At 39.3% G+C, this 24,495-nt stretch overlaps 1 protein-coding gene across 2 annotated transcripts in view; it reads left to right on the forward strand.

Annotated features, from left to right (window-relative positions):
- Positions 1 to 24,495, forward strand: part of ZNF609 (zinc finger protein 609) — a 210,677-nt gene that overhangs the window by 143,848 nt on the left and 42,334 nt on the right. For both annotated transcript variants that reach the window (XM_027569695.1, XM_027569696.1), the window contains exon 3: positions 13,982 to 14,207. In XM_027569695.1, coding sequence (XP_027425496.1) covers positions 13,982 to 14,207 — 226 coding nt within the window. The remainder of the gene's footprint in view (positions 1 to 13,981; positions 14,208 to 24,495) is intronic.

Genomic DNA, 24,495 nt, shown 5'->3' on the forward strand with positions numbered 1-24,495 from the left:
TCTGTCCCTCTCTTTGTCTCTCTGTCTCTGTGTGTCTCTCTTGTGAATCTAGCTAAAGTCATGTCAATTTTATCTTTTCAAAGACCTACCTCTATTTCATGGGTCTTTTTTAGTCTTTATTTCATTTATTTCTGGTCTAATGTTTTTTCCTTCCTCTACTAACTTTGTACTTCATTTTCCCTTTTTCTAATTCCTTCTGGTTTCTAGTTCCTGTTAAGTTTATTTAAGACTTTTATTTCTTGGGGCGCCTGGGTGGCTCAGTCATTAAGCGTCTGCCTTCAGCTCAGGTCATGATCTCAGTGTCCTGGGATTGAGCCCTGCATGGGGCTCCCTGCTCCGCGGGAAGCCTGCTTCTCCCTCTCCCCCTGCTTGTGTTCCCTCTCTCGCTGGGTCTCTCTCTGTCAAATAAATAAATCTTTAAAAAAAATAAATAAAAAGACTTTTATTTCTTAAGGTAGGTGTTTTTATTACTATGAACTTCCCTCTTAAAAATGCTTTTGCTGAATCCCACAAATTTTGGTATATTTACATTTTCATTTGTCTCAAGGTATTCTTTATTTCTCTTTTCATTTTTTTTCTTTAGCCCATTGGTTGTTCATGTTGTTTAATCTGCACACATTTGTGAATTTTCCAGTTTTCTTATTGTAGTTGGTTTCTAGTTTCATGCCATTGTGGTTGGAAAGATGTTTGATATGATTTCAGTCCTCTTAAATTTATTAAGACTTGTTTTGTGGTCTAACATTTGATCTCTCCTGGAAAAGGTTCCATATGCACGTGAAAAAAATGTGTATTCTGTTGCTTTTGGTTGGATTGTTCTGTGTATATCTGTTAACTCCATCTGGTCTAAAGTGTTATTTAAGGTTGATATTTCCTTATTTTCTGTTGGAATGATCTGTCCACTGATGTAAATGGGGTAGTAAACTCCTGTTACTGTCTTGCTATTTCTCCCTTTAGGTCTGTTAATATTTGCTTTATATAGTTAGGTGCTCCTCTGTTGGCATAAATATTTACAAATATTATACCCTCTTGTTGGATTGACCTGTTTATCATGTAATGCCCATCTTTGTCTCTTTGTTTTAAAGTCTGTTTTGTCTGGGGGCGCTGTGACTCTTGATCTCGGGATTGTATATTCGAGCCCCATGTTGGGCATAGAGTTTATTTAAGGAAAAAAAAAAGACTTTTGTCTGGTATGAGTATAGCTACTCCAGCTTTCATTTGATTTCCATTTACATAGAATATCTTTTCCAACCCTTCACTTTCAGTCTCTGTGTGTTCTTACATTTAAAATGAGTCTCTTGTAGATAGCATATAGATGGGTCTTATTTTTTCATTCTGAATGCTTCTGTATGTCTTTTGATTGGAAAATTTAGTCTACTTACATTTTTTTAAAGATTTTATTTAGGGGCGCCTGGGTGGCTCAGTCATTAAGCGTCTGCCTTCGGCTCAGGTCATGATCCCAGGGTCCTGGGATCAAGCCCCTCATCGGGCTCCCTGCTCGGCGGGAGGCCTGCTTCTCCCTCTCCCTCTCCCACTCCCGCCGCTTGTGTCAAATAAATTTATTTGACAGAGAGAGAGACAGCGAGAGAGGGAACACAAGCAGGGGGAGTAGAAGAGGGAGAAGCAGGCTTCCCACGGAGCAGGGAGCCCGATGCGGGGCTCGATCCCAGGACCCTGGAATCATGATCAGAGCCGAAGGCAGACGCTTAATGACTGAGCCACCCAGGCGCCCCTAGTCTACTTACATTTAAAGTAATTATTGATACTTCAGATTCATACCATTGTGTGTCAGCTATACTTCAATTAAAAAATAAAAATAATTTAAAATAATTATCAATAGGTACTTATTGCCATTTGTTATTTGTTTTGGCTGTTACTGTAGTTCCTCTCTGTTCCTTTCTTTTCTCTTACTCTCTTCCTTTGTGGTTTGATGACTTTCTTTAGTGGTATACTTACATTGCTTTTTCTTTCGCTTTTGTGTATTTACTGTAGGTTTTGTTTTGAGGTCTCATGAAGCCTACATATATAACAACCTATATCTATAACAGTCTTTTTTTTTTTTAAAGATTTTATTTATTTATTTGAGGGAGATAGTGAGCAAGAGAGAGAAGGAGCAGAGGGAGAGGGAGAAGCAGGCTCCCCACTGAGCAGGGAGCCCGACGCAGGGCTCAATCCCAGGATTCCAGGACCACAACCTGAGCCAAAGGCAGACGCCCAACCGACTGAGCCACCCAGGCACCCCATAGTCTGTTTTTTTTTTTTTAAAGATTTTATTTATTTGACAGCGCACAAACGGGGAGTGGGAGAGGGAGAAGCAGATTCCCTGCTGAGCAGGGAGCCTGATGCAGGGCTTGATCCCAGTACCCCAGGATCATGACCCAAGCTGAACATAGTAGCCCTACCACTGAGCCACCCAGGCACCCCTGTAACAGTCTGTTTTAAGTTGATCCCATTCCAAAGCTTAATATTTTTACTCTTCCCCTCCCCAGGTTTTGTTGTTGATGTCACATTTTACATCTTTTTATCTTTGGTATCCCTTAACTAATTATTGTAATCACAGTAATGATCCTACTTTTGTCTTTTAGCCTTTATACTAGCTTTACATATGATTAATCTACTACCTTTATTATTTTTAGAAGAGGAGGGAACTCTTTCGAACTAATTTTATGAGGCCAGCATTACCTTGATGCAAAGCTGACAAGGACACCACAAGAAAAGAAAATTATGGGCCATTATCCCTGATAAACACAAGTACAAAAATCCTCAACAAAATACTAGCAAACTGAATTCAACAATTCAGAAGTATCATAGGCCATGATCAAGTGGGATTTATTCCAGGGATGCACAGATATTTCAATATCAAATCAGGGGCGCCTGGGTGGCTCAGTTGGTTAAGCAACTGCCTTCAGCTCAGGTCATGATCCCAGGGTCCTGGGATTGAGTCCTGCATCAGGCTCCTTGCTCAGCGGGGAGCCTGCTTCTCCCTCTCCCTTCCACTCCTCCTGCTTGTGGGCACTCTCTCTCTCTCTCTTGAATAAATAAATAAAATCTTTAAAAAAAAAAACCCACAAATCAGTCAGTGTTATACAACACATTAACAAAAAGAAGGGCAAAAATTATATGATCATCTCAATAGATGCAGGAAAAGTATATGACAAAATTCAATATCCTTTATGATAAAAACTCTCAATAAAGTGGGTAGAGAGGGAACATCCCTCAACATAATAAAGGCCATATATGCCAAGTCCTTAGGTAATATCATATTCAGTGGTGAAAAGCTGAAAGCCTTTCTCCTAAGATCAGGCACAAGACAGGGATGCCTACTCTTGCCTCTTTTATTCAACATAGTATTGGAAGTCCTAGCTAGAGCAATTCTATAAGAAAAAGAAATAAAAGACATCCAAATTGGAAAGGAGGAAGTAAAAAAAAACTGTCAGTATTTGCAAATGACATACTATACATAGAAAACCCTAAAGACTCCATTAAAAAACTGTTGGAATGGGGCGCCTGGGTGGCGCAGCTGGTTAAGTGGTTGACCCTTGGTTTTAGCTCAAGTTGTGATCTCAGGGTCCTGAGATCGGGCCACGTCAGGCTCTGTGTTCAGTGTCTGCTTTTTCCTCTCCCTCTGCCCCCACTTGTGTGCACTCTCTCTCTCAAATAAATAGATAAAATATTTTTAAAAAACTGTTGGAACTAATAAATGAATTCAGTAAAGTTGCAGGATACAAAATCCATACAAAAGTCTGTTGCATTTCTGTATACTAATAACAAAATATTAGAGAAATTTAAGAAAACAATCCCATTTACAGTTGCATCAGAAAGCATAAAATAGCTAGGACTAAATTTAATCAAGGAGGTGAGAGACATATATATTGAAAACTACAAGATATTAATGAAAAAAAATTAAAGACAACACAAATAAATGGAAAAATATTCCATGCTCATGGTTTGGAAGACTTAGTATCATTAAAGTGTCCATACTACCTAAAGCAGTCTACAAATTCAGTGTAATCACAATCAAAATTCTACTGGCATTTCTCATGGAACTAGAACAAACACTCCTAAAATTTGTGTGGAACCAGAAGAGACCCCAAATAGCCAAAGCAATCTTGAGAAAGAAGAACAAAGCTGGAGGCATCATGCTCCCTGATTTTAAACTCCATTAAAAAGCTGTAGTAATTAAAACAGAATGGTATTGGCATAGAAACAATAGATCATTGGAATAGACTAGAGAGCCCAGAAATAAACCCAAGCATATATGGTCAATTAATTTATGACAAAGGAGCCAAGAACATACAATGGGGAAAGAACAGTCTCTTCAATAAATGGTGTGGGGAAGATTGGACAGCCACATGTAAAAGAATGAAACTTGAACACCATCTTACAACATACACAAAAATCAACCCCAAATGGATTTAAGACTTGAATGTTAAACCTGAAACCATAAAATTCCTAGATGACAACATAGGCAGTAAGCTCCTTGACATAGGCTTGGCCTTGACTTTTTGAATCTGACACCAAGAGCAAAAGCAACAAAAGGAAAAATAAACAAGTAGAACTACATTAAAATAAAAAGCTTCTACACAGCAAAGGAAACCATCAACAAAATGAAAGACAACCTGCTGAATGGGAGAAAATATTTGCAAAGCATATATATCTGATAAGAGGCTAATATCCAAAATATAAGAATTCATACAACTCAACAGCAGAAAAAAAAAGAAAAAATTCATTTAAAAACTGGGCAGATCTAAATAGACATTTTTCCAAAGAAGACATACAGGTGGGCAACAGGTATATAAAAAGATGTTCAAAATCATTAATCATTAGGGAAATACAAATCAAAATGAGGTATCACTTCACACCTGTTAGAATGGCTATTACCAAAACAACAAGAAATAACAGATACTGGTTGGGAAGTGGAAAAAAGTTCACTGTTGGTGGGAAAGTAAATTGGTGCAGCCACTATGAAAAACATGGAGGTTCTTCAAAAAGATAAAAAATAGAACTACAGTGTGATCCAGCAGTTTCAGTTCTTAGGTATTTATCTGAAGAAAACAAAATCACTGAAAGATATAAGTACCCCCATGTTTATTGCAGCATTATTTACAGTGGGCCAAGATATGGAAACAACCTAAGAGTCCGTCAGTGGGGGAATGGATAAAGAAGACGTGATGTATATATACAATGGAATATTATTTGGCCACGAAAAAGAATTAACTCTTGCCATTTTCCTATACCAACTATACTTAAATAAAAAACAAAAAATCAGCCATTAAAAAAAAGTGGGGCGAATTCTTGCCATTTGCAACAACATGGATGGACCTTAAGGGCATTGTGCTAAGTGAAATAAGTCAGAGAAAGACAAACACCACATGATCTCTCTTATATGTGGAATCTTTTTAAAAAAGCTCAAAACAGAACAACAGATTAACAATTGCCAGAAGCAAGGAGTAGGGGTGGGAGAAATGAGTGAGGGAGGTCAAAAGTTTTTTAAAAATGTCTTTAAAAGCCAGTTTATCTTTAAAATATCTTTAGGGGCACCTGGGTGGCTCAGTCATTAAGCGTCTGCCTTCGGCTCAGGTCATGGTCCCAGGGTCCTGGGATCGAGCCCCGCCTCGGGCTCCCTGCTCCGTGGGAAGCCTGCTTGTGTTCTCTCTCTTGCTGTCTCTCTCTCTGTCAAATAAATAAAATCTTTTTAAAAAAATATCTTTATATATATTAAATATGTATATATAAAATATCTTTATATATATTAAACCTTTTGAGTACATGTCATTTTATATTCTGTGTGACAAAAGGGGAAGCACACATAAAGTACTGCTGCTGCATTCCAAAGGAGGATACTTTTCTCTAGGTAAAGCACTTTTGTAATTGAGTTGCAAGCTGACCTAGCCAGTTTTTTTTATGCAATATCATTTTTACTTGAAAGAACAACTGAAAGTATAAGGTATTCAGAGTTGGGTATTTGGCAGACATTTTCTTAAAAATAAATGAAATGAGCCTGTTACTCCAAGGAAAACAGTCCACACTGTTATCAATGATAAAATATGAGCTTTCAAGCAAACGTTGTAATTTTGGAAAATTTGTATTTGCCCCCCCCCACATAAGTTTGATAGCCTACCAATATGTAAAGGATTTTCTGATGAGCTCAGAGGCAGTATCAGCGAATATGACTTTTTTGTATTAATGGAATGTGTCGGTATATGAAAGAGCTGTATAAGTTAGTGAACTAGTATTTTCCAGATGACTAATATATGATGTTAAAAATCATGCATGGGTAGAAGAAGCATTCAAAGTACTAGACAGACCAATGGATTGTAATGTAACAGAGTAGAAAAAGTTCATTGATACAGTTTCAGATTCCACATTGCCACTAACCTTTAAGAACTATCTTTTGTTCAGTTTTGGTGTCATATCAAAGAATAACCACAATTATCTGAAGAGGATACATATATAAAATCTTTGTGAGGCCAGTTTTCTTTATAGTTCAACACATTTCACCTACAGATTGAATGCAGAAACAGACATGAGAATCTAGCAGTCTTCTATTAAACCAACCATTGAAGAGATTTGCAAAATGTAAATCAATGCCACTGCTCTTTTTTCCCTTTCTTTTGAAAAATTATAGCTATTTTTATTTAAAATGTTACATATAGTTGTACATAATGTTTTTAAATGTCATTTTAAACAAGTTAATGCATGTCAAATTTTTGCTTTTTAAATTCTAGTATGGTGAATATTAATAGATCTATTCCACATCAGAGCTCTTTGAGGGTCTTCAATTTTTTGTTAATCTTTTTATTTTGAGATAATTAATAGTTGTAATAAATAATTCAGAGAGATCTCATGTACCCTTTACCTAGTTTCCCCTAATGGTAACACCTTGCAGAGGTATATAGTACAGTATCACAAAGGGGATATTGACAATGCAATCCACCTATCTTGTTAAGATTTCCCCCATTTTGCTTGTGTTCACTTGTGTATGTTTTTGTCTGTGTGTGTGTATGTGTGTGTATTTAATTCTGTGCAGTTTGATCACATGTGTAGGCTTGTGTTATTTGCTACACATTTAAAATACCAAACATCTCCATTATTCTAAGGATCCCTTGTGTTGCCTTTCTAACCACACTCAACTCTTCTACCTCCCACCAACCCTTCCTCCTGAATAATCTGTTCTTTGTGTCTCTAATTTTGTCATTTCAAAATCATTAGTTTTATTTTTTTAAGATTTTATTTATTTATTTATCTATTTATTAGAGAGAGTGCACAAGCAGGGGGAGGAGCAGAGGGGGAGGGAAAAAGAATCCCAAGCTGACTTCCCACTGAGCCACCCAGGAGCCCCTCAAAATCATTAGCTGTTTTAAATAAGTTAATTAGTACATGTTGGAGTCTTTCACTTTTAATTTCTGATACAGTAAATACTAGTTGATAAAGCCTGCGTAAATAAAAGCTCTGTAAAGTTCTCTGTTTTTAAGACCATAAAGGTTTCCCAAGACCAAAATGTTTAAAAACAGCTGGCTTGAAGCAGGGAGAATCATTCCCATTTCTCCTTCCCAAGCTACTACAGAACAAGATGTGGTTTGTGGTGTCTCAATTTAGAATTTTCGTGTTTTCTCATAGGAGCATCAATATGAATGATGATTGGGTTCTTTAGTACAATTTGGTCCATCCATGATACAGGTTAAATTAAGACTTTTTACTGACATCTGTGATTCTGAATGATTCAGAAAAAAGACTTTAGCTTTCTGTTGTATTCACCTTTGTGGGTTATTTTGTTGTTGTTTTGTTTTGTTTAAAATTTTATGTATTCATTTGAGACAGAGCTCGAGCAGAGGTGAGAGGCAGCAGGAGAGGGAGAAGCAGACTCTGTTGAGCAGGGACCCTAACGTGGGGCTCGATCCCAAGACCCAGACATCATGACCTGAGCTGAAGGCAGACACTCAACCTTCTGAGCCACCCAGGCGCCCCTTGTTTTTTGTTTATTTTCTTGTTTGTTTTTATATCCTATGGGTTAGAGAATGGAGTAGAGATGACAAGCTCCAGCCCTGACTTTTTAGGAAATGAGTATGTGAAAGGAAGTAAGAATTGTGTGTAGGAGAGGAAGTAGTTGCAGCCAAAGAATGAATTTTTCTCATTCTTTATTCTTGAAAAGCTAATTCTAGTGCTTCCCTTGGAACAATACAGGAATGGGAGGGATCATCAACCTTCTGTGGAAAAAAAAATAGTTTCAGAGGTAGTACTTAGGTTCCTATCATCACTCATCAGCTGCAAAGTTAATAGCTTTGTTGGAGGAAAATGTGAATTTCAAGCAGGCAGAAGATTATGGATTGAGAAGATTTAGAAGAGCAGAATAGATGCTTCTCTCAAAAAACCTTTGCCACTAATGGACACTGCCGTGTAATTTGTGTGTTATGCATTGATTTCATTTGTGAGATTTTTCTTCCTTTGTTAAATTTCCAGCATAATATACCCATTCCCACACACTTGGAAGTTAGACAGTCTTGAATTTTAGGATCATTTGATCTGTTATCTCCTCTTTACCAGAAGAGTTCTTTTAGGTTTGAGCCTGAGATTCTATAGGGATCATTGTAGGAGACCTCCCTATAGCTGGTATTGTAGTCTTCAAATTGTATGTTCACTTGCACTTGCATTTTCTAGTACAAACTGGAGCAACCTTCACTGCTGACCTTTTGGCCAGGCTGATTGGTTAAAATTGAGTGCTAAAGTAAGTTGTCTGTGAATAACAGAATATGTAGCTTCAAAGAACTCTTTGATGGCTGGTTATGGTGCCAGCCACCATGTCTTTCTTTTTCACTTTTTCCTCCTTGCCTTCTGCTACAAGATGTCTTGGAAATTAACCAGAGTTACAATCAAATTCTTTTTCAAAGCAAGCTTAAGTGAAATCTGGAAGCTCAGCAGACCCGCAGCCTATGCTTTCTTTTTCCTTCTTCCTTCCTACCTTCCTTTCAATAGTCAGGGTCAAAGAGTGTTTGAAAAGGAGGTGATTTCCTCCTTCACTAATAACTTAAATGTTGTGTTGTTTTGTGATTTACTTGGAATATTCTGTTGTATTCTGTCAAGAGCTTTGTGGAAAGGAGGAATTCAGATTTCTCCTTCCATCCTCAGTTACTCTGTGATTTCTACCTGCCAGGATCTTGCAAATAAGCAATTACTGATCTCCCAGGATAAGCAAAGATAATCTTTAATTATTAAAAAAAAATGCAGTAAACTTACTTAATTTATCTCAAAATCTCAGTCAACAGGAGGCAGTTCAAATAACTGAGGATTTTTTTTCTCTGTATTTTAATTTGAGAGACAAATAACATAATGATAAATGGGGGATGTTTGGGTGGCTCAGCAGTTGAGCATCTGAGTCTTGATTTCATCTCGGGTCATGATCTTGCAGTCATGGGATTCAGCACCCCCCCAATCCGCCATCAGGCTTCCTGCTCGGCAGGCAGTCAGCTTCAGATTCTCTCCCTCTGCCCCTCCCCCCATACTCTCACTCTATCTAAAAAAAATACAATTGATAAATGGAATTTTAAATAAATACTAGTTCTTTTTAATAACCCACCCTAGGGGCGCCTGGGTGGCTCAGTTGGTTAAGCATTGGACTCTTGATTTCCACTTGGTCATGATCTCAGGGTCATGAGATTGAGCCCCACATTGGGTTCCACACTGGGTGTGGAGCCTGCTCAAGATTCTCTCTCTCTCCCTCTCCCCCTCCCCCACATTTGCTGTCTCTCTCAGAAACAAAACCACAATAAAAATTCTGTGAACCAGTCAAGTTTTATAGGGGAGTACTTACATGTTTATCCATGAATCAGGAATCTATATTATTGTTAGTATTGCTGTTGCTGAGTCACTGTATAAAATCTTGAAGGACCTTTGGAATTATCAAAGAAAGAGAACATGTTATTAATACAGTATTTAGTATATTTGATGACATTCTACTTCCTATATAATCTTATCCAATAATTCTGAATAAATCTGAACATTTATCTAACCATTATCTCCAATTATCTTTCATTCTTGGATAAAGGGAGTTTCTTAGAGTTACTGAGGTGTCAGTAGAACCATCTTCCTCTCTGCCTTTTGACTGTGAAGGTGAAGGTATCAGACTCATGTCTGTGAAGGGGGAGGGGGAAAAGATCTGTCCCAAATATTTCTTTGCTGCATTTTCTACCCCCCAAATTATGTTGCAGCCTTGAAATTTTTCTTTCATCAGTTCCTCTCATGTGTGGGAGGCAGCTGAAGTCAGTGTATAATTACTTCTTGAGGGGAGATTAATGGCTCTGGCCTTTCTTCTCTCCAGTCCTCATTTCTGCGTCACCTGCCTATCAGCACTTAGATCTCTAATAGGTGCTATGAAGACTAAGATCTAAAGGTGAATTGAAAAGAAATATCATTAAAAGATAAAGGACATGAACTGTTGGGAAACTTAAGATATTTCCATCTTTAAATTCTCTGTCTCTTTTCAAGTTTTTCTTTTGTTTTGCTGTTTATCTTCCCATTCAGTGAGTCCCAGGAGTGCCGTCCCCGCCCTTGTGTCCCCCACCCTCCCACCCCAGTCCCCCTGTAGCACTTTAGCATTTCAGAGACCAAGAATTGGCCTGGCTTTTATTGTTGTAGCTAATTAAGGTATTTAATGACCTTAACTTTTTATATTCCTGTTACTCAATTTTCCATGCTGGGTCCAGTCTCCTGACAATTCCTGCTCTTGTATCCTAGGTATATGGGAAAGGTAGCAAAATAAGTCCTTTTCTAATTTTTATCCTCTCCTGGAGAGTGGTAAATGAAGCTCTGTTTGTTCCAGTGAATAGTAGACTATGAAATCCCATAAAGCCAGCTAGGTTATTAGATGAATATCACAGAGCTGCTTATTATGCACTGTGGCTTAATGTAGATTATAGATGTGACCAAACGGTAATTAACAGAGCTAGAGCTGTAATTAAACATTATTCTGCTCTGTGATTTCTCCTCAGATTTCTTTTGCAAAGTAGGAAACTGAATAGTTCCAAACCCATAGGTGGATTTCTTTACTTCTCACCCCCTAAAATCTCTTTTAATTAACTGACTAAATAAAGTCATCCTCACACAAAGAGAGATCCTGAATTCTGCTTAGTACCTCTGATCAGTAAGAGTAGTTTGGTGCATATACATGTTGATCAGCTCTTTGTATATTCTATTTTTCTAACTAATCACTTCTGCTAAGTTCCTTCTGCATGTATTCTGTAGCAGAGTTTAATTTGGCAAACTGAATGCAACAAGGGTGTCTCCTACTTACATCTTAGATGTTTTCTGGATCTGTTGGTACAGAACTGGGGGCTTGGTTTTATTTACAGTGTTAGTAGCTTCATTCCCTTCTTGGCCTCCCAGGCACTGAATAACCTAGCAGGAAATGAAACGTCTTCTAGAAAACAGCTACCTTCGATGGCTGAGAGAGAGAGAGAGAGAGAGAGAGAGAGAGAGAGAGAGAGAGAGAGAGTGTGTGTGTGTGTGTGTGTGTGTGTGTGTGTGTGTGTGTGTGTGTGTGTGTGTGTGTGTGTAGGTGACTCCCTGGGGACTTACCTCCTTTGTTTAGGATTGCTGCCTCAGCGATGGAACAAGTTAGCAATAGGGCATGCTCAAGCGAGACAGAAAGTTCAAAGGAGTGACCTAAAAGATTCAGGTTAATCTGTGTCCAAGAAAGCAGACGTTGCAGGAATTTCTCTTGCTAGTAGAAGAACGGTATAGAAAAGACAACAAACTCTAAGCAAAGGAAATACACATACTGATTGTGAAATTGTTTTTGTCTCAGTTCTTCCCCAGGAGAAAAAATAGAAAAACAGAGGTGAGGCCAAGAGTAAAGATGATCTGTGTACTCTGTCTCTAATTTTCTCTTTTTAGTAATTTTCGTGAGTAAAATCTCCAGGAAACTTTCTTCCCAGAGTTATGAGCTACCTTCTTGAAGCATTCGTGAAAGGGCTTGATGGTTAGACCCAGATTCCAGCCATACACAGCAGTAGTAGAGAATTGAGCTTACTTTTTCTGTGTTTTTGCCTTCAAATCTGTGCATAGAAATCTTACAGGTCTTTCAGGGATCTACCACATCCCAAGAAGGTTGCCAAATAAAATGATCATTGCCTGATTTTCAGAAGTGCAAAAAGAAGGCAAAGATGCCTTTTGGCATTGACCATAATGAAGAAAATTCATTATATGGGCTTTGTCTTTCATTTTATAAAAGAGGTGGAGTTAGGGGAGTACGGGGTTGAGGGGGGCAGGGGAAGGTGGGTGCATGACAACAAGCAGATAAGGATAATGTTTTGGCAGCTCTCAGGGACCAGAATTCATCAGAATCCGTGTTCTAGCATTCAGTGGTCTCTGACAGTGATGATTCACAAATAGCAGAATTGAGAGCTAACTGTGATAGAGGCAATACCCAGATCTCAGCTTCTAGAGGAGTATCTCAGGCCAGGAAAGAGGTAGGGTGTGTGTGTGTGTGTGTGTGTGTGTGTGTGTGTGAGAGAGAGAGAGAGAGAGAGAGAGAGAGGGAGAGAGACAATATATATGTGTTAGGAGGAGGGAGGTGGATTACAGGTTGAGCAGTGGTCATTCAGTAAAACCAAGAGTTCTGTTGCAGAACTGTCCGGCAGCTTGGATTATGGGTGCATATGTGGCTCTCTGGATGTAGGGCCATTGAAGGAGTACATTCAAAGTGGACTGAAAAATCTTTTGTGGGGCACCTGGGTGACTCACCCGGTTGAGTGTCTGACTCTTGATTTTGGCTTAGGTCATGATCTCGGGGTTATGGGATGGAGCCCTGTATCAGAGCCCCACATAGGGCTCTGGGCTCAGCAGTGGGGAGTCTACTTGAGAGTTTTTCCCTCTGCCCCTCCCCCACTCACTTGTGCTTTCTCTCTCTCTCTCAAAATAAATAAATCTTTTTAAAAAGTCTTTCACAAGGGGAAGAAAGTCACAATCCTTGACTCTCATTTTCTAGGTCTGTTGATTGGTATCACCTAATCTTCAGGGAAGGTTAGTGTGTGAATTCAGTGCTTTTGCATATGCAGGACACTGTGTTCAGTTAGGATTTGGGCACTATAGACTCAGTACTTTCATCAGTCTGATAAATGCTAGGATTTAAAGAGTTAAGGGGTTATTACCCTCTTTATTACAACTTTTAATTCTGGATATGTTGAATTTTTGGTTTCTAAGTAATTGCATTCTTACGAGAGTTTCTAGTTTTAGAGGTAGATTGCTGGTTCTTGTATTCACCTATTTCTGTGTGTGCGTGATCAACTTCATCTGCAGTCTGCCATGAATTAGCTTCTGGATAGTAACAGCACCTGCTGTTCCTTAAAGTTAATTTGATGTTGGATTCATGCTCCAAAATGCCATTCTCAGTAACCAGTTGCTGTTATAATCTCTGAGGGTTCGACCCCCATCCTAGCCCTCCCATCACTTTTAAGTAGATGCCCTTCTAGCTAAAGATGAATTAAAGCTCTAGTCTTCTAGAAGTGACATATCTAGGATCTGCATATTTTCTCCCCTTCTTTATCCCTACCCATATTCTTGGATTTTATACCTGATTAATGTATTACTTGTCAGATGATAGATTGGTGGGAAACAGTAGTGGCAGTAGAACATGCCTCAAAAGCCTTTTCTTTCTCATCAATCTGTGTGCTCTAATACTGTTGAAATCTGGACCTGGTTCTCTATCACTAGAGATTTTTAAATGAGACAGGATTTTTTAATACACTTTTAGCTAAGCACAGTTTATCAGGAAGATCATTAATAAGAAATGGAGCTTCTCCTACCACAGGGTGCACTCATATAAACCACTAGATTTGTAGTGGTATCGTAAGCTGGAACTTGAAAGGAAGGACCAAAGTCTTATGAGCCTTCCACACTGGCAGGAAAGAATGTAGGACTAGATTATAGAGAAGGTATTTCCTCTAAATGTTCTCTCTGCAACTCAGCTACTACTTTTCTTCCCTCACAGATGGAGTCCCCTGTCTCTACACCAGCGGTGCTGCCACTGCACCTTTTGGTACCAGTGGTCAGTAATGACATCTCATCCCCCTGTGAGCAAATTATGGTTCGTACCCGATCAGTTGGGGTCAACACATGTGATGTGGCTCTAGCTACAGAGCCTGAGTGCCTGGGCCCCTGTGAACCTGGGACAAGCGTCAACCTTGAGGGCATCGTATGGCAGGAAACAGAAGATGGTAAGTGCTATGTGTGACTTTCCTATCCCTTCTCAACCTGCTTCTGCCAACATGGGCTTATCATTGTAAATAACACCAAGTATTTATTAGGAGTCTCAAGTGCCATAGTCTGCTTGTGATACCTGTCCAGAGGATCGCAGCAAACTTCTTGGTAAAATCATCCAGCTTCTCGAGATTGCCACTTTTTTAAAATTAATTATCTCCCCTTCATATCAGTCAACAGTGTTGGCCCTGGTGTTTAAGCAGTCACTTGATAGGTGCTAGCCAAGTAATTCAAACTGTGTCTATACTCTCCATACTCCTCTTGATCATTTTATGTGGGAGAATTTGAATGTAAATGAACTTTTGGGTCAGGCTTGAAGAGAAAAAAGTAATGAAAGGACAGCTGTGGGAGTCAAGGAAATGGAAAACAGTCACTCTTAAATTGACTTAGTGTTGGCTCATTGAATATGCAGCTCTTGCCTTTTTTAACACCTGGAGGTGCAGTCAGCTCCTTCCCACTGGTTACCTCATTGCCCAGCCACCCACGCCACTTCATGCATCTGTCACTTAGTACAGATTTTATAGGCCTAGGCAACAGGGAAATGTTTACATGGTCTTGTTTTCAGGCATCCACTAAGCAGTTGGCTCACTGTAGGGTGCTTCTGCCCGAGGCTACCATCCAGACTTCTTGTATGTTCCATTTGCCCCTGAGAACAAAATCTCTTCTATTTTGGAAGTTCATAAACCTGAAAAAGTAGGGGTGTAAAGGGACTTAACCAGGTATTTCTGATCCCTTGGTACCATCTGTGGCAATTTGATTTCAGCACATACATTCTTTTTATAAAGAATCCAAGTTCTTGTTAAAGTATGTGTGGTTTAGAGAGGCTGGGCCTCAGGGTCCCATCAGGTCTCTACATCAGTAACCAGACTTCCAAAGCGTCCCCACTCTGGAGTTTAGAGGCCCAGAGGAGCACAGCTCATTATCTCTAATTATCATAAGCTATCTTGTCAGTTTGCCCGTGGAAATTCAGGCATTTCATTATGGTCATTCTAATCAAAGTCTGTTCCTCTGAATGTTTTGTGATTCAGTATTTATTTAAAGTCTACCATGCAGTAGGTATTGAGGTTGTACAGGTTAAGAATTCTGTGTTTTTGGCTTTCTCCTTGTTAAGCAGCAATATAGTAAAGCTTCAGCATTCAGAATAACATTGCTGATGAAGTTTTATTATGTGCCTGAGACCATAATGCCAAAAAAAAAAAAAAGTCCTATTGTGTTAGAAACCAATGCAGAGAAAATGGAGAGAGAGGTTGACCCTAGAGGTTGACTCTGGATGTGTGTATTCAGTATACAATCTGGAAATCACAAGTGGCTTTCTCTAATTTTAAAAATGTCATCTGCTTATGGCCAAACGTCTAAACAGCCACAGAGTCTGTTGGAATGACAAACGTGTCCAGACCACAGCTCTGTGACACCAAACAACCTTCAGGGCCTGTTACCTCAATATATTGAAGATAGAAGACATCAATTTTCTGCCTATTTATTCTATCCATCTTTATGATGGTGACTTTTCTCCAAGGGCAAGATGCTTTTCATATATGTGAACCCGATGAAAACTTTGCAGAAAAGTGAGGCTAACCCTTTCACTCTCCTGAGAACAATGGTTTTATCCCAGGATCCCTGTTTCCTTTCTTGCCAAGGGGATGTTAGCACACACAAAAAATTTTTTTTAATTATTTCCTCTGAAAAGCTCTCTGGTTTTACCTGGCAGCTTATTACCAAGTTCCCCTGTTACACATCTTGAATGCATCCTTCATTTTATTTCACAATAGTTATCACAGTTTGTAATTTTATATAATTATATTTTTCCAATAATATCTATATCTTCCACTGTTTTAGAATTCTGTGAGCTCAGGGACTCTGTTTTGCTCACCATTGAATATCTAATACTTAACACTTGGCATCTATAGTAGGCCCTCAAAGATATTTGAGTGAATGAATGCTTACATTTAGTCATTGTCATTTCTAGATCTCTGTTAATGTATATCTAATGGCTACTGTAATGTTGTTTGAACGTAGAAACCATATCAAATACTTTATAAAATTCTAGACCTTCTCTGAAACTCAGAATAAATACTGCTGTCACCAGGTAGTGAGATCACTCTCATTTATTTATGTCTGTAAGATTTTTAGTTCTCCTGCTTTTAATACCATATATTCTCCCATTTACTATATTGTGTTTCAGGGCTTAGTACCTCTCCTCTTTTTCATTCATCACAAGGAAAAGAGAACTGTTCTGCAATTATATACTGTACTCTGCTTTCTGGCCCTCCCAGAGGGCCTTCACCTGAACCATCAGTTGGCAAAGGTCTGAATTGGGATCAGAGTTGGTTTACATTCCTTTTCATCTTCAAGTGACAGAGATTTCCTGCAAAGATCATTCTCTGCAGATCTATAAGGTGTAGTATACTGAGTCAGTCCTCAAGTTAATAATAAGAACTATATACAGATACTTTAGGGAAAAAAAAATCCTTCAGCTTTTAGGCTTTTTGTCTGCCACCCTACTCTTTGTACTTCTGTCTGTCTCTTTGCCCAGCAAACTACTATCTTCAAATGGAAAAGTCCTTAGAGCTTAGAGAGAAGCTGTGAATCCTTGGCCTCTGAGAGAAATGGAGGATCATGAGGTCCTTGTAGAACTGAGGCACCTTGCTGAGAACAGGTGTAGGGGCAGGCCCTCAATTCTTCCTGGTTTCTTTGCCTACCTGTCCTGCAGTGTTGCTTCTTTCTTCCCTCTCAGTGCAAACCTTGCCTTGGAGACATTTTTAAATTCCTGCAGATTCCATCTCTTTTTAGGCTGTTCATAATTCACCCAGCACTGCAAAGATCCTCCTTGACTAGGCTCCACCTTAGGACTTTTAAGACCCAAGTATAACTTGGAATGTTTTCTTTGGCTTTTTTTGAGATGTAGCACTTATGCAGAGGTCTGATTCCACCTGATTTCATTTTGTCCCCCCTCACTTCAAATCAAAATAACAGAGGCACCTTGGTGGCTCAATTAGTTAAGTGTTCAACTCTTGGTCTTAGCTCAGGTCTTGATCTCAGGGTCATGAGTTCAAACCCCACATTGGGCTCTATGTTGGGTGTGGAGTATACTTTAAAAAAAAAAAAGATCCAAATAACAGGTCCCAAATCCATTCCTAGTTCACAAGGCTTACTTTTTTTTTTTTTTTTAAGATTTTATTTATTTATTTAACAGAGAGAGACACAGCAAGAGAGGGAACACAAGCAGGGGGAGTGGGAGAGGGAGAAGCAGGCTTCCTGCTGAGCAGGGAGCCTGATGCGGGGCTTGATCCCAGCACCCTGGGATCATGACCTGAGCTGAAGGCAGATGCTTAACGGCTGAGCCACCCAGGTGCCCCCACAAGGCGTACTTTAACCCAGGGTCCTGGAAACAATGTGTAAGAATCCTTAAGGCCGACCATATTCTTTTACTGAGGCAAAATTGCTTCCTGGCTTCTATGGTGTTTTTAAGAAAGGGAAGGCTGATATTTTTAAATAAGAATTCCAGGAGATGCTACAGGTTTTTCTTTTCAAGCAGTCACACTGAGTGTAGCATTACTTTATCAAATGTGCTTTCTGGAAGAATTTGTGGTATAGTGGAAAGAGCACCAGAATGAAAAACAGGAGAGCTGTATACTAGTTGACTATTGCATCTTGAAAATGAACAATTTCATATATCAAAACTAAAGAATATTAATACCAGTGATGAAATTTCATTATATACTTGTTATATAGAGTTGTTTTTTCAGAAAAACGAAACTACTCACCTTGCCAGTCTCCCATTCAGAAGATCTCCACCCACATTTTTCAACTCCTGATCCTAGTCTGACAAGTGGAAGAATTCACAAAACGCAGTTGCTTTTGATGCAAGTATATGCTAGCTGACATAAGCTGAGCTCTCAGTACTGCTTAGCAATCCCTTCATCACCCTGTGACATTCACATTTCCCAATACTTAACCTCATTCTCAAGATTCATTAGTCCAATTCATTCTTCATGCTTTTAAGCAACTAGGATCAAAGATACCTGCCTAAACCCTCCCAGCTTCCCTCTTCTTTCTTAAAATGTATTTTTATGTCCTATTATTCCCTTTTTGTCTCCTTTTTTTTTTTTTTTTTTAAAGATTTATTCATTCGAGACACAAGAGATAGAGCATGAGCAGGGGGAGAAGCAGACTCCCCGCGGAGCAGGGAGCCCGATGCGGGGCTCCATCCCAGGACCCTGGGATGACAGTATGAGCCGAAGGCAGACGCTTAACCATCTGAGCCACCCAGGCGCCCCCCTTTTTCTCTCCTTATTCTGAAGATTCTTTAAGACTTTATACCATGACACTGGGGAGGGTACGTACTATGGTGAGCGCTGTGAATTGTGTAAGACTGATGAATCACAGACCTGTACCCCTGAAACAAATAATATATGTTAATAAAAAAAAGACTTTATACCATTAATTTTGTCTACTCTTCTTCATCTTCATTCCTTCCCCTTCTATTTAAACTCCCTCTGCAACAGTTAGAGGGAAAGTATTTTCCTCATCCTTGCTATCCTTTTGAACTATTGACTTCTCTCCTTCTCTTCACTACTTGCTATTGCTGTTTACAGTCTCTTTTTACCTACTGAGTATCATATACCATCTTGGCATCAGATTTGTTCTGCCACCATTTGACTGAAATGATCTCATACCAATGATCATCTGTTTTCGAAAGGTCTTTTCTCAGTCTGCCCTAGACTTTTAGAAGCTCTACTATTTCTCTATTCTTGAAACTCCTCTCTTGTCGTTATCATACCTCTCAAAAATCTCATTTCTCCTTTTGACTGGTTATTGTCAAGGAGCCTCTCTCCCTCCTTGTATTTATTAAGTCAGAAGTTCCAGAAGGGTTTTAGGATGCTGAAATATTGGTCAGTTCTGTTCTCTTGGCCTTTGGGAGGGCCTGTGGCAACTGGTGTCCCACTCCTTTCCCCCAGACAAGCAGCCTTATCCACAATATATTTTTTTCACATACTATGGATGCCATAGTGGGGAAAGTTGAGGAAACATTGAGTTAAGAATGGGATTTGGCTGCTAGGAACAGAAGATGAAGTAATAATGATTTAATAAAAAGAAAATTCTGAAGGTAGGCAGTCCAGGGCTGGTATGATGACTTCTAATGTAATCAGTGTTCCAGGCTCCTTAAAGTTACTTTTTCATTGCAAAATTGCTAATGTAGCTCTAGACATCACATTTACTTTCCAGGTTGAAAATGAAGAAGAAGAGTAAAGTAGCTTTGGCTTCCCACCTAATCTGTTTACCTTTGACAGGCTTTCCCAGAAGCCAGATCTAAGACTTCTCCCTAAATCTCATTGGCTACCCCTTCTGCAAGGGAGACAAGGAAATGTGTTTTAACTGGATACATTATTTACCCATACAAAATAGAGTCATATTAAGGAAGAAGGGAAGCAGCCTGCTCTGCCACTCTTCTTTGCATAACCTTTATATATACGTCATAACTCCCAGAAGTCATTGCTTCAGCAGCCTTTTAGTAAGTGCAGTCTTTTATATTCATGGCTTCAACTGTCTCCCTTGTATGAACAGTCCCCACATCTTTATCTCTAGACTTGACCTTTTGCCTAATCCCATTTCATACATCACCAGAAGCTGATTTCTTAAATTCAGAATGTCTGAAAAATAATCTTTCTCCTGAAATTTTGCATCCCTTTCCCTCTTCTCTATTTCTCTTTATTACACCTATTTTCATTACCTATATTACCATCCTACCTGTTTTCTAGGCTCAAACCTCCCTAGAGTTATTTCTGACTCTTATTTCATCTTTTTTTTTTTTTTAAGTAGGCTCCATACCCAGTATGGAGGCCAATGTTGGCCTTGACTCATGACCCTGAGATCAAGACCCAGGCTGTATCTCTGCTATCCCACCAGATGCAACCCAGAATATTTCTACTTTGGGGTGATTTATATGTTAGGCTCCTTTGTGAAACTATATTTGAAGGGTATTCTGCTGCTAAAAAAAGTTTCAATATCATTTATCTGGGTTCACCTTCCCACTCCAATTGCTCGTATAACATCTCTGAAATTAGTATGGTCTTTTACCAGAATATCAGAAAGACCAAAAAAAAAAAAATCAGAAAAACAGAAGTTACAGGGCTGTAAGGCCATGTTTTTGAAGCTGAAGCAAGTACAACTCCCTTGTATGCCATGAAAAGCTATATGATAAGTTCGGTCCATCTTCCAAAGCTAAATTCTAGCTTAAAGATTTGGTGGGGAGGAGGGAGTTTCAATTTTTGTATCCGTTAAAGATTTGTCATATATATGCACAAGCAGACATAGAAAGGCTATGCATTCCCATCTCCACATTTTTATTTAACAAAGAGTGTCGGGCATTATTTGAAAATAACTGTTTCAAGAACTAATAGTGTCTTAAAGGCATAGTAATACAGAACAGATATCTGAACTAGTGTCAAGAGAATTGGATTCCAGAGCAGATTGTACTGTTAGCTACCTTGTGTCATCTTGGGTAAGTCTCTTAACTTATCCTGGCCTTAGATTTCTAATTTATGGGGGCTTGGACTAGATCTGCACTATTTAATAAAACTCTTTTGATGGAAATATGCTGTCCAAAATGGTAGTCTAGTCATGTGTGATACTGAGCACCCTAAAATGTGGCACATGATACTGAGGATTATTAAATTTAAATGGTCACATGTCGCTAGTGGTTTACTGTATTGGACAGCATAGGGGCTAGATGAGCTTTACATTATATATACTTTAAAAGTGTAAAAATATACTGTGAGATAGAAAGAAGAGTAAATATGTGGGAGGATGAAGAGGGTGGGTAAGTAGCTGACATCTGCACAGACCCGGGGTGATTTCTATAACTCTGGCCCCCGTTACCTGGGAGAGCATTTGGCCCTGCTTCAGACTCTGTGGTTGAGCCTTGTGCTTCGGTCTATGGGTTGCAGTTTTCTCATTATCAGAGTAATAGGCAGTGGTTTTGCTTAGCAGGAAGTTAGTTTGCCTGTGGTAACGCCGCTGAGAACCTGCCTCAGCAGTTCTTCATCCCCATCTGATTGCAGATCCCAGCTGCGGGTCTTTATCCTTCTCGCTAAAAAGAAGGGGCTGTCCATTAATTTTCTTTCATGGAAATGGTAATCTTGGTAGTTACTCTTGGTATATTCTGTGTGATTCTGACGTAGGATAGTATGTGTGTGAACCGTGAAGTACCTAATTTTAGATATTTATACTGGAAAGTTACACTGGTTCTCAGCTTCCGGTTTTTCTTTTTCCTTGGCTATCATTAACAATCCTTCACCTTCATTCTTGCCTCAGGCAGCACTTAGCTGGAGAAGGAGATGGTGCGCAGTGACCAAGCTTTCTCCGCTGCTTAGGCAGTTGCTTACTAGCCTGGCTTGCACAGAAACAGCTCCACCAATAGCACAGTCATAAAGAGTCTAGCAGCCATTGTCTGGCACCACAGATCTTCATAGCAACAGACCACCACATGGCAACAGCAGCCACACAAAGGAAACATTAGGGAAATCAATACTTACTTTCTCCCACCCCTCCCCCACCCAGAACATCAGCCAACACATTTTTCCCACCTAGCAGCTTACTCCCAGGGGATGCTTTAGGGCAGTTACATGTCTGTATACCCTTGTGGATTATGTTATCTGCCCACTGTCATATATTTAAATCCTGACGCCCTAAGGAAAAATTTCAGTTACAGACTTTGAGTTTCATTTTGCAAATTGCAAAATAATCTCCCAAGGGAGAGAGATGTCCTTTTGTGCACTGTCACCCACCACCTCCCTCACCTCAGCAAAGCACAGTGGGGTGGTACAGTTGGCCAGACTGTGGACTTGGCAGATAAGCAGGGTTGCTTCAAATGAAATTCTTTCGATATTTCAGTTGTTACTCTAAGATGGGTTCAGAGACAGACCTATTTTGTTATTAATGTCATCCTTTAACAAATAATTTAGTTCCTAATACTTATGTATGAAACCCAATAAGTGATACCTAGGCAATGAATACAGTCTGGTATAAACTGGGACTGATCAATAGTCCCAGTTAATTAAGCTTTGGCATATGATTCCAAGAGGTAAAAGGGATAAGGTTGTTTAACTGGTCTGGGCCATAGTGTCCTCATTTGTAAAATTAGGAGGTTGGACTGCATATCTCTGTGGTCCTTCCAGCTGTGATATTTACAATTTTGTGATCATTTGTGTGGGACAGACAAGAGAACTGTCTTTGTTAATCATTGGTTGTGGTGAGATCTGCTGGAAGATGTTGTTGAACCCTCTGGTCTCAGTGCTTACACTGCTAAAAACAGGTCCTGGCCCTGCCCTGGTTGATAAAGCTGCTGTAACAATGATGGGCAGAAGCTATTAACAAACTTGGCAACCGGCCTTTTCTCCCACAGTAGTAGTTTTCAGACCAGTTCAGGCAGAGCTTTGCTCCCAGGTCGCTGCTGCCGCCTCTTAATGATACCAGTAAGAACTCCCTTTCTCTCTCTTCTCTCTCTCTCTGTCTCTGACTGCTTTATGAAACAAGAGGCTGTTCTGCACCTCTTCTAATACTTCATTATCCTATCTCCCTCAGGCTTTACCGAACAAAGAAATCATAGGGCATCAACTTTATAATTTAGGCAGCTGGAGATCATTTCCCCAGGATAGGGGTGGGTAGGTAGCTCATTCCCCCTGGCATGAGGCAGCATTGCTAAATGGCCTGTGTTTTGTCTGCCAGGCTTGGGCTTTGTTAGGTCCATTCAGCCTTCTCTGTATTTGAGTTAAATTATAGTGGCAAACCAAGCCCCTATACTTTTAGAAGGGTAAGGGTTAGGGAAAAAATGGAAAGTGTGTCATTTATAGGCCCTGCTACTTGCTAATTGCTCAAGGAATTTTTGTTTAATCCACTGTCACTGTGCTTACTCCTGCCAGATCCTTTATTTCCCCTCGTTGCTGCCTTCATGGCCTTCTCCATAGCAACAAGCTCTGTGACAAAAAGGCTATGGTGAGAAATTGAGTAGTTCCCCCTCCCACAAGCTGTACTCTCTTTTCTGTTTAGTATGTCTTTAAAAAGCCTAAAAGACTGCTATCGAATACTTTTCTACTCCCATTGAACTCAAAATCAAATGAAACTTTTTAACCCTGAACTATTTCAGTGAACAACCTGCCTTCTCCTTATTTGACTCTGATTATGCCCATATTTTGAAAAATTTCTTGTATCATTCAGTACATTGAAATACTGTGCATATTCCCATTTACCAAGCTCCCCTCTGCTTTTCAGCTTTTAGCCTGCTCCTTAAAATTATCCTATTAAAAAATCTCCCAGAATCAACTATCAGTATGGAGAAAGAATGGATGAAGAAAGTGGAAACCCTCCCCCACCCCCACCCCATCTAAGCACAGTTGCATTAGATACTAGACTGGTCTACTACCCTGGAGTTTGGGCAAACTGCCCAAAGCATAGAACTAGCTTGCATCTCAGCTGATCCTGGTACTGTTGTACAGGAGTCACAAACCTAAGTGTTTTTGTTTTTATGTTAATAGGTCTTATTGAACAATAATATAAATATAAATATGTGCACCAATCATAAGCATGCAGATCATCAAATTTTCAAAGTGAGCCCACTTTGTGGTATCAGTACCTAGATGAAGAAACGCATTATTACTACAACCCCAGAAGCCCCTTCATCCTTCCCTTCCAATAGCTAACCCCTTCAAAAAAAATCAATTCTGACTGCCAATATCATAGATTAGTGTTCTCCATTTTGAACATTGTATAAATAAAATCATTACAGTGTATACTTTTTTATGTCTAGCTGTTCAACATTATGCCAGTGAAATTTATCCATGTTGTTACATGTAGTGGTACTTTGTTTATTCTCATTATTTTACAGTATTTCATTATGTGAATGTAACACTATTCAGTTGTTGAGCATTTGGATTGTTTGCAGTTTGGGGCTGTTGTGCAAAATGCTGCTGGAAAAATTGTTTTATGTATCTTTTGAGGAATATATGTACATACTCCTGTATATACTTAGGAATGGAATTCCTGAGTCCTTAGGTATACATATGGTTAGCTCCAGTAGATATTGCCAGTTTTCCAAAGTGTCTGAACTAGTTTATACTCCTACTTCTGATTAGAATCCTGGTTGCTTTGCATCCTTAGCAACACTTGACCTTACTTGTCTTTTTCATTTTATTTTTTTTAAAAAGATTTTATTTATTTATCAGAGAGATAGAGACAGAGTCAGGCAGA

Source organism: Zalophus californianus, chromosome 6 (assembly GCF_009762305.2).
Source record: "Zalophus californianus isolate mZalCal1 chromosome 6, mZalCal1.pri.v2, whole genome shotgun sequence".
Taxonomy (NCBI): Eukaryota; Metazoa; Chordata; class Mammalia; order Carnivora; family Otariidae; genus Zalophus; species Zalophus californianus.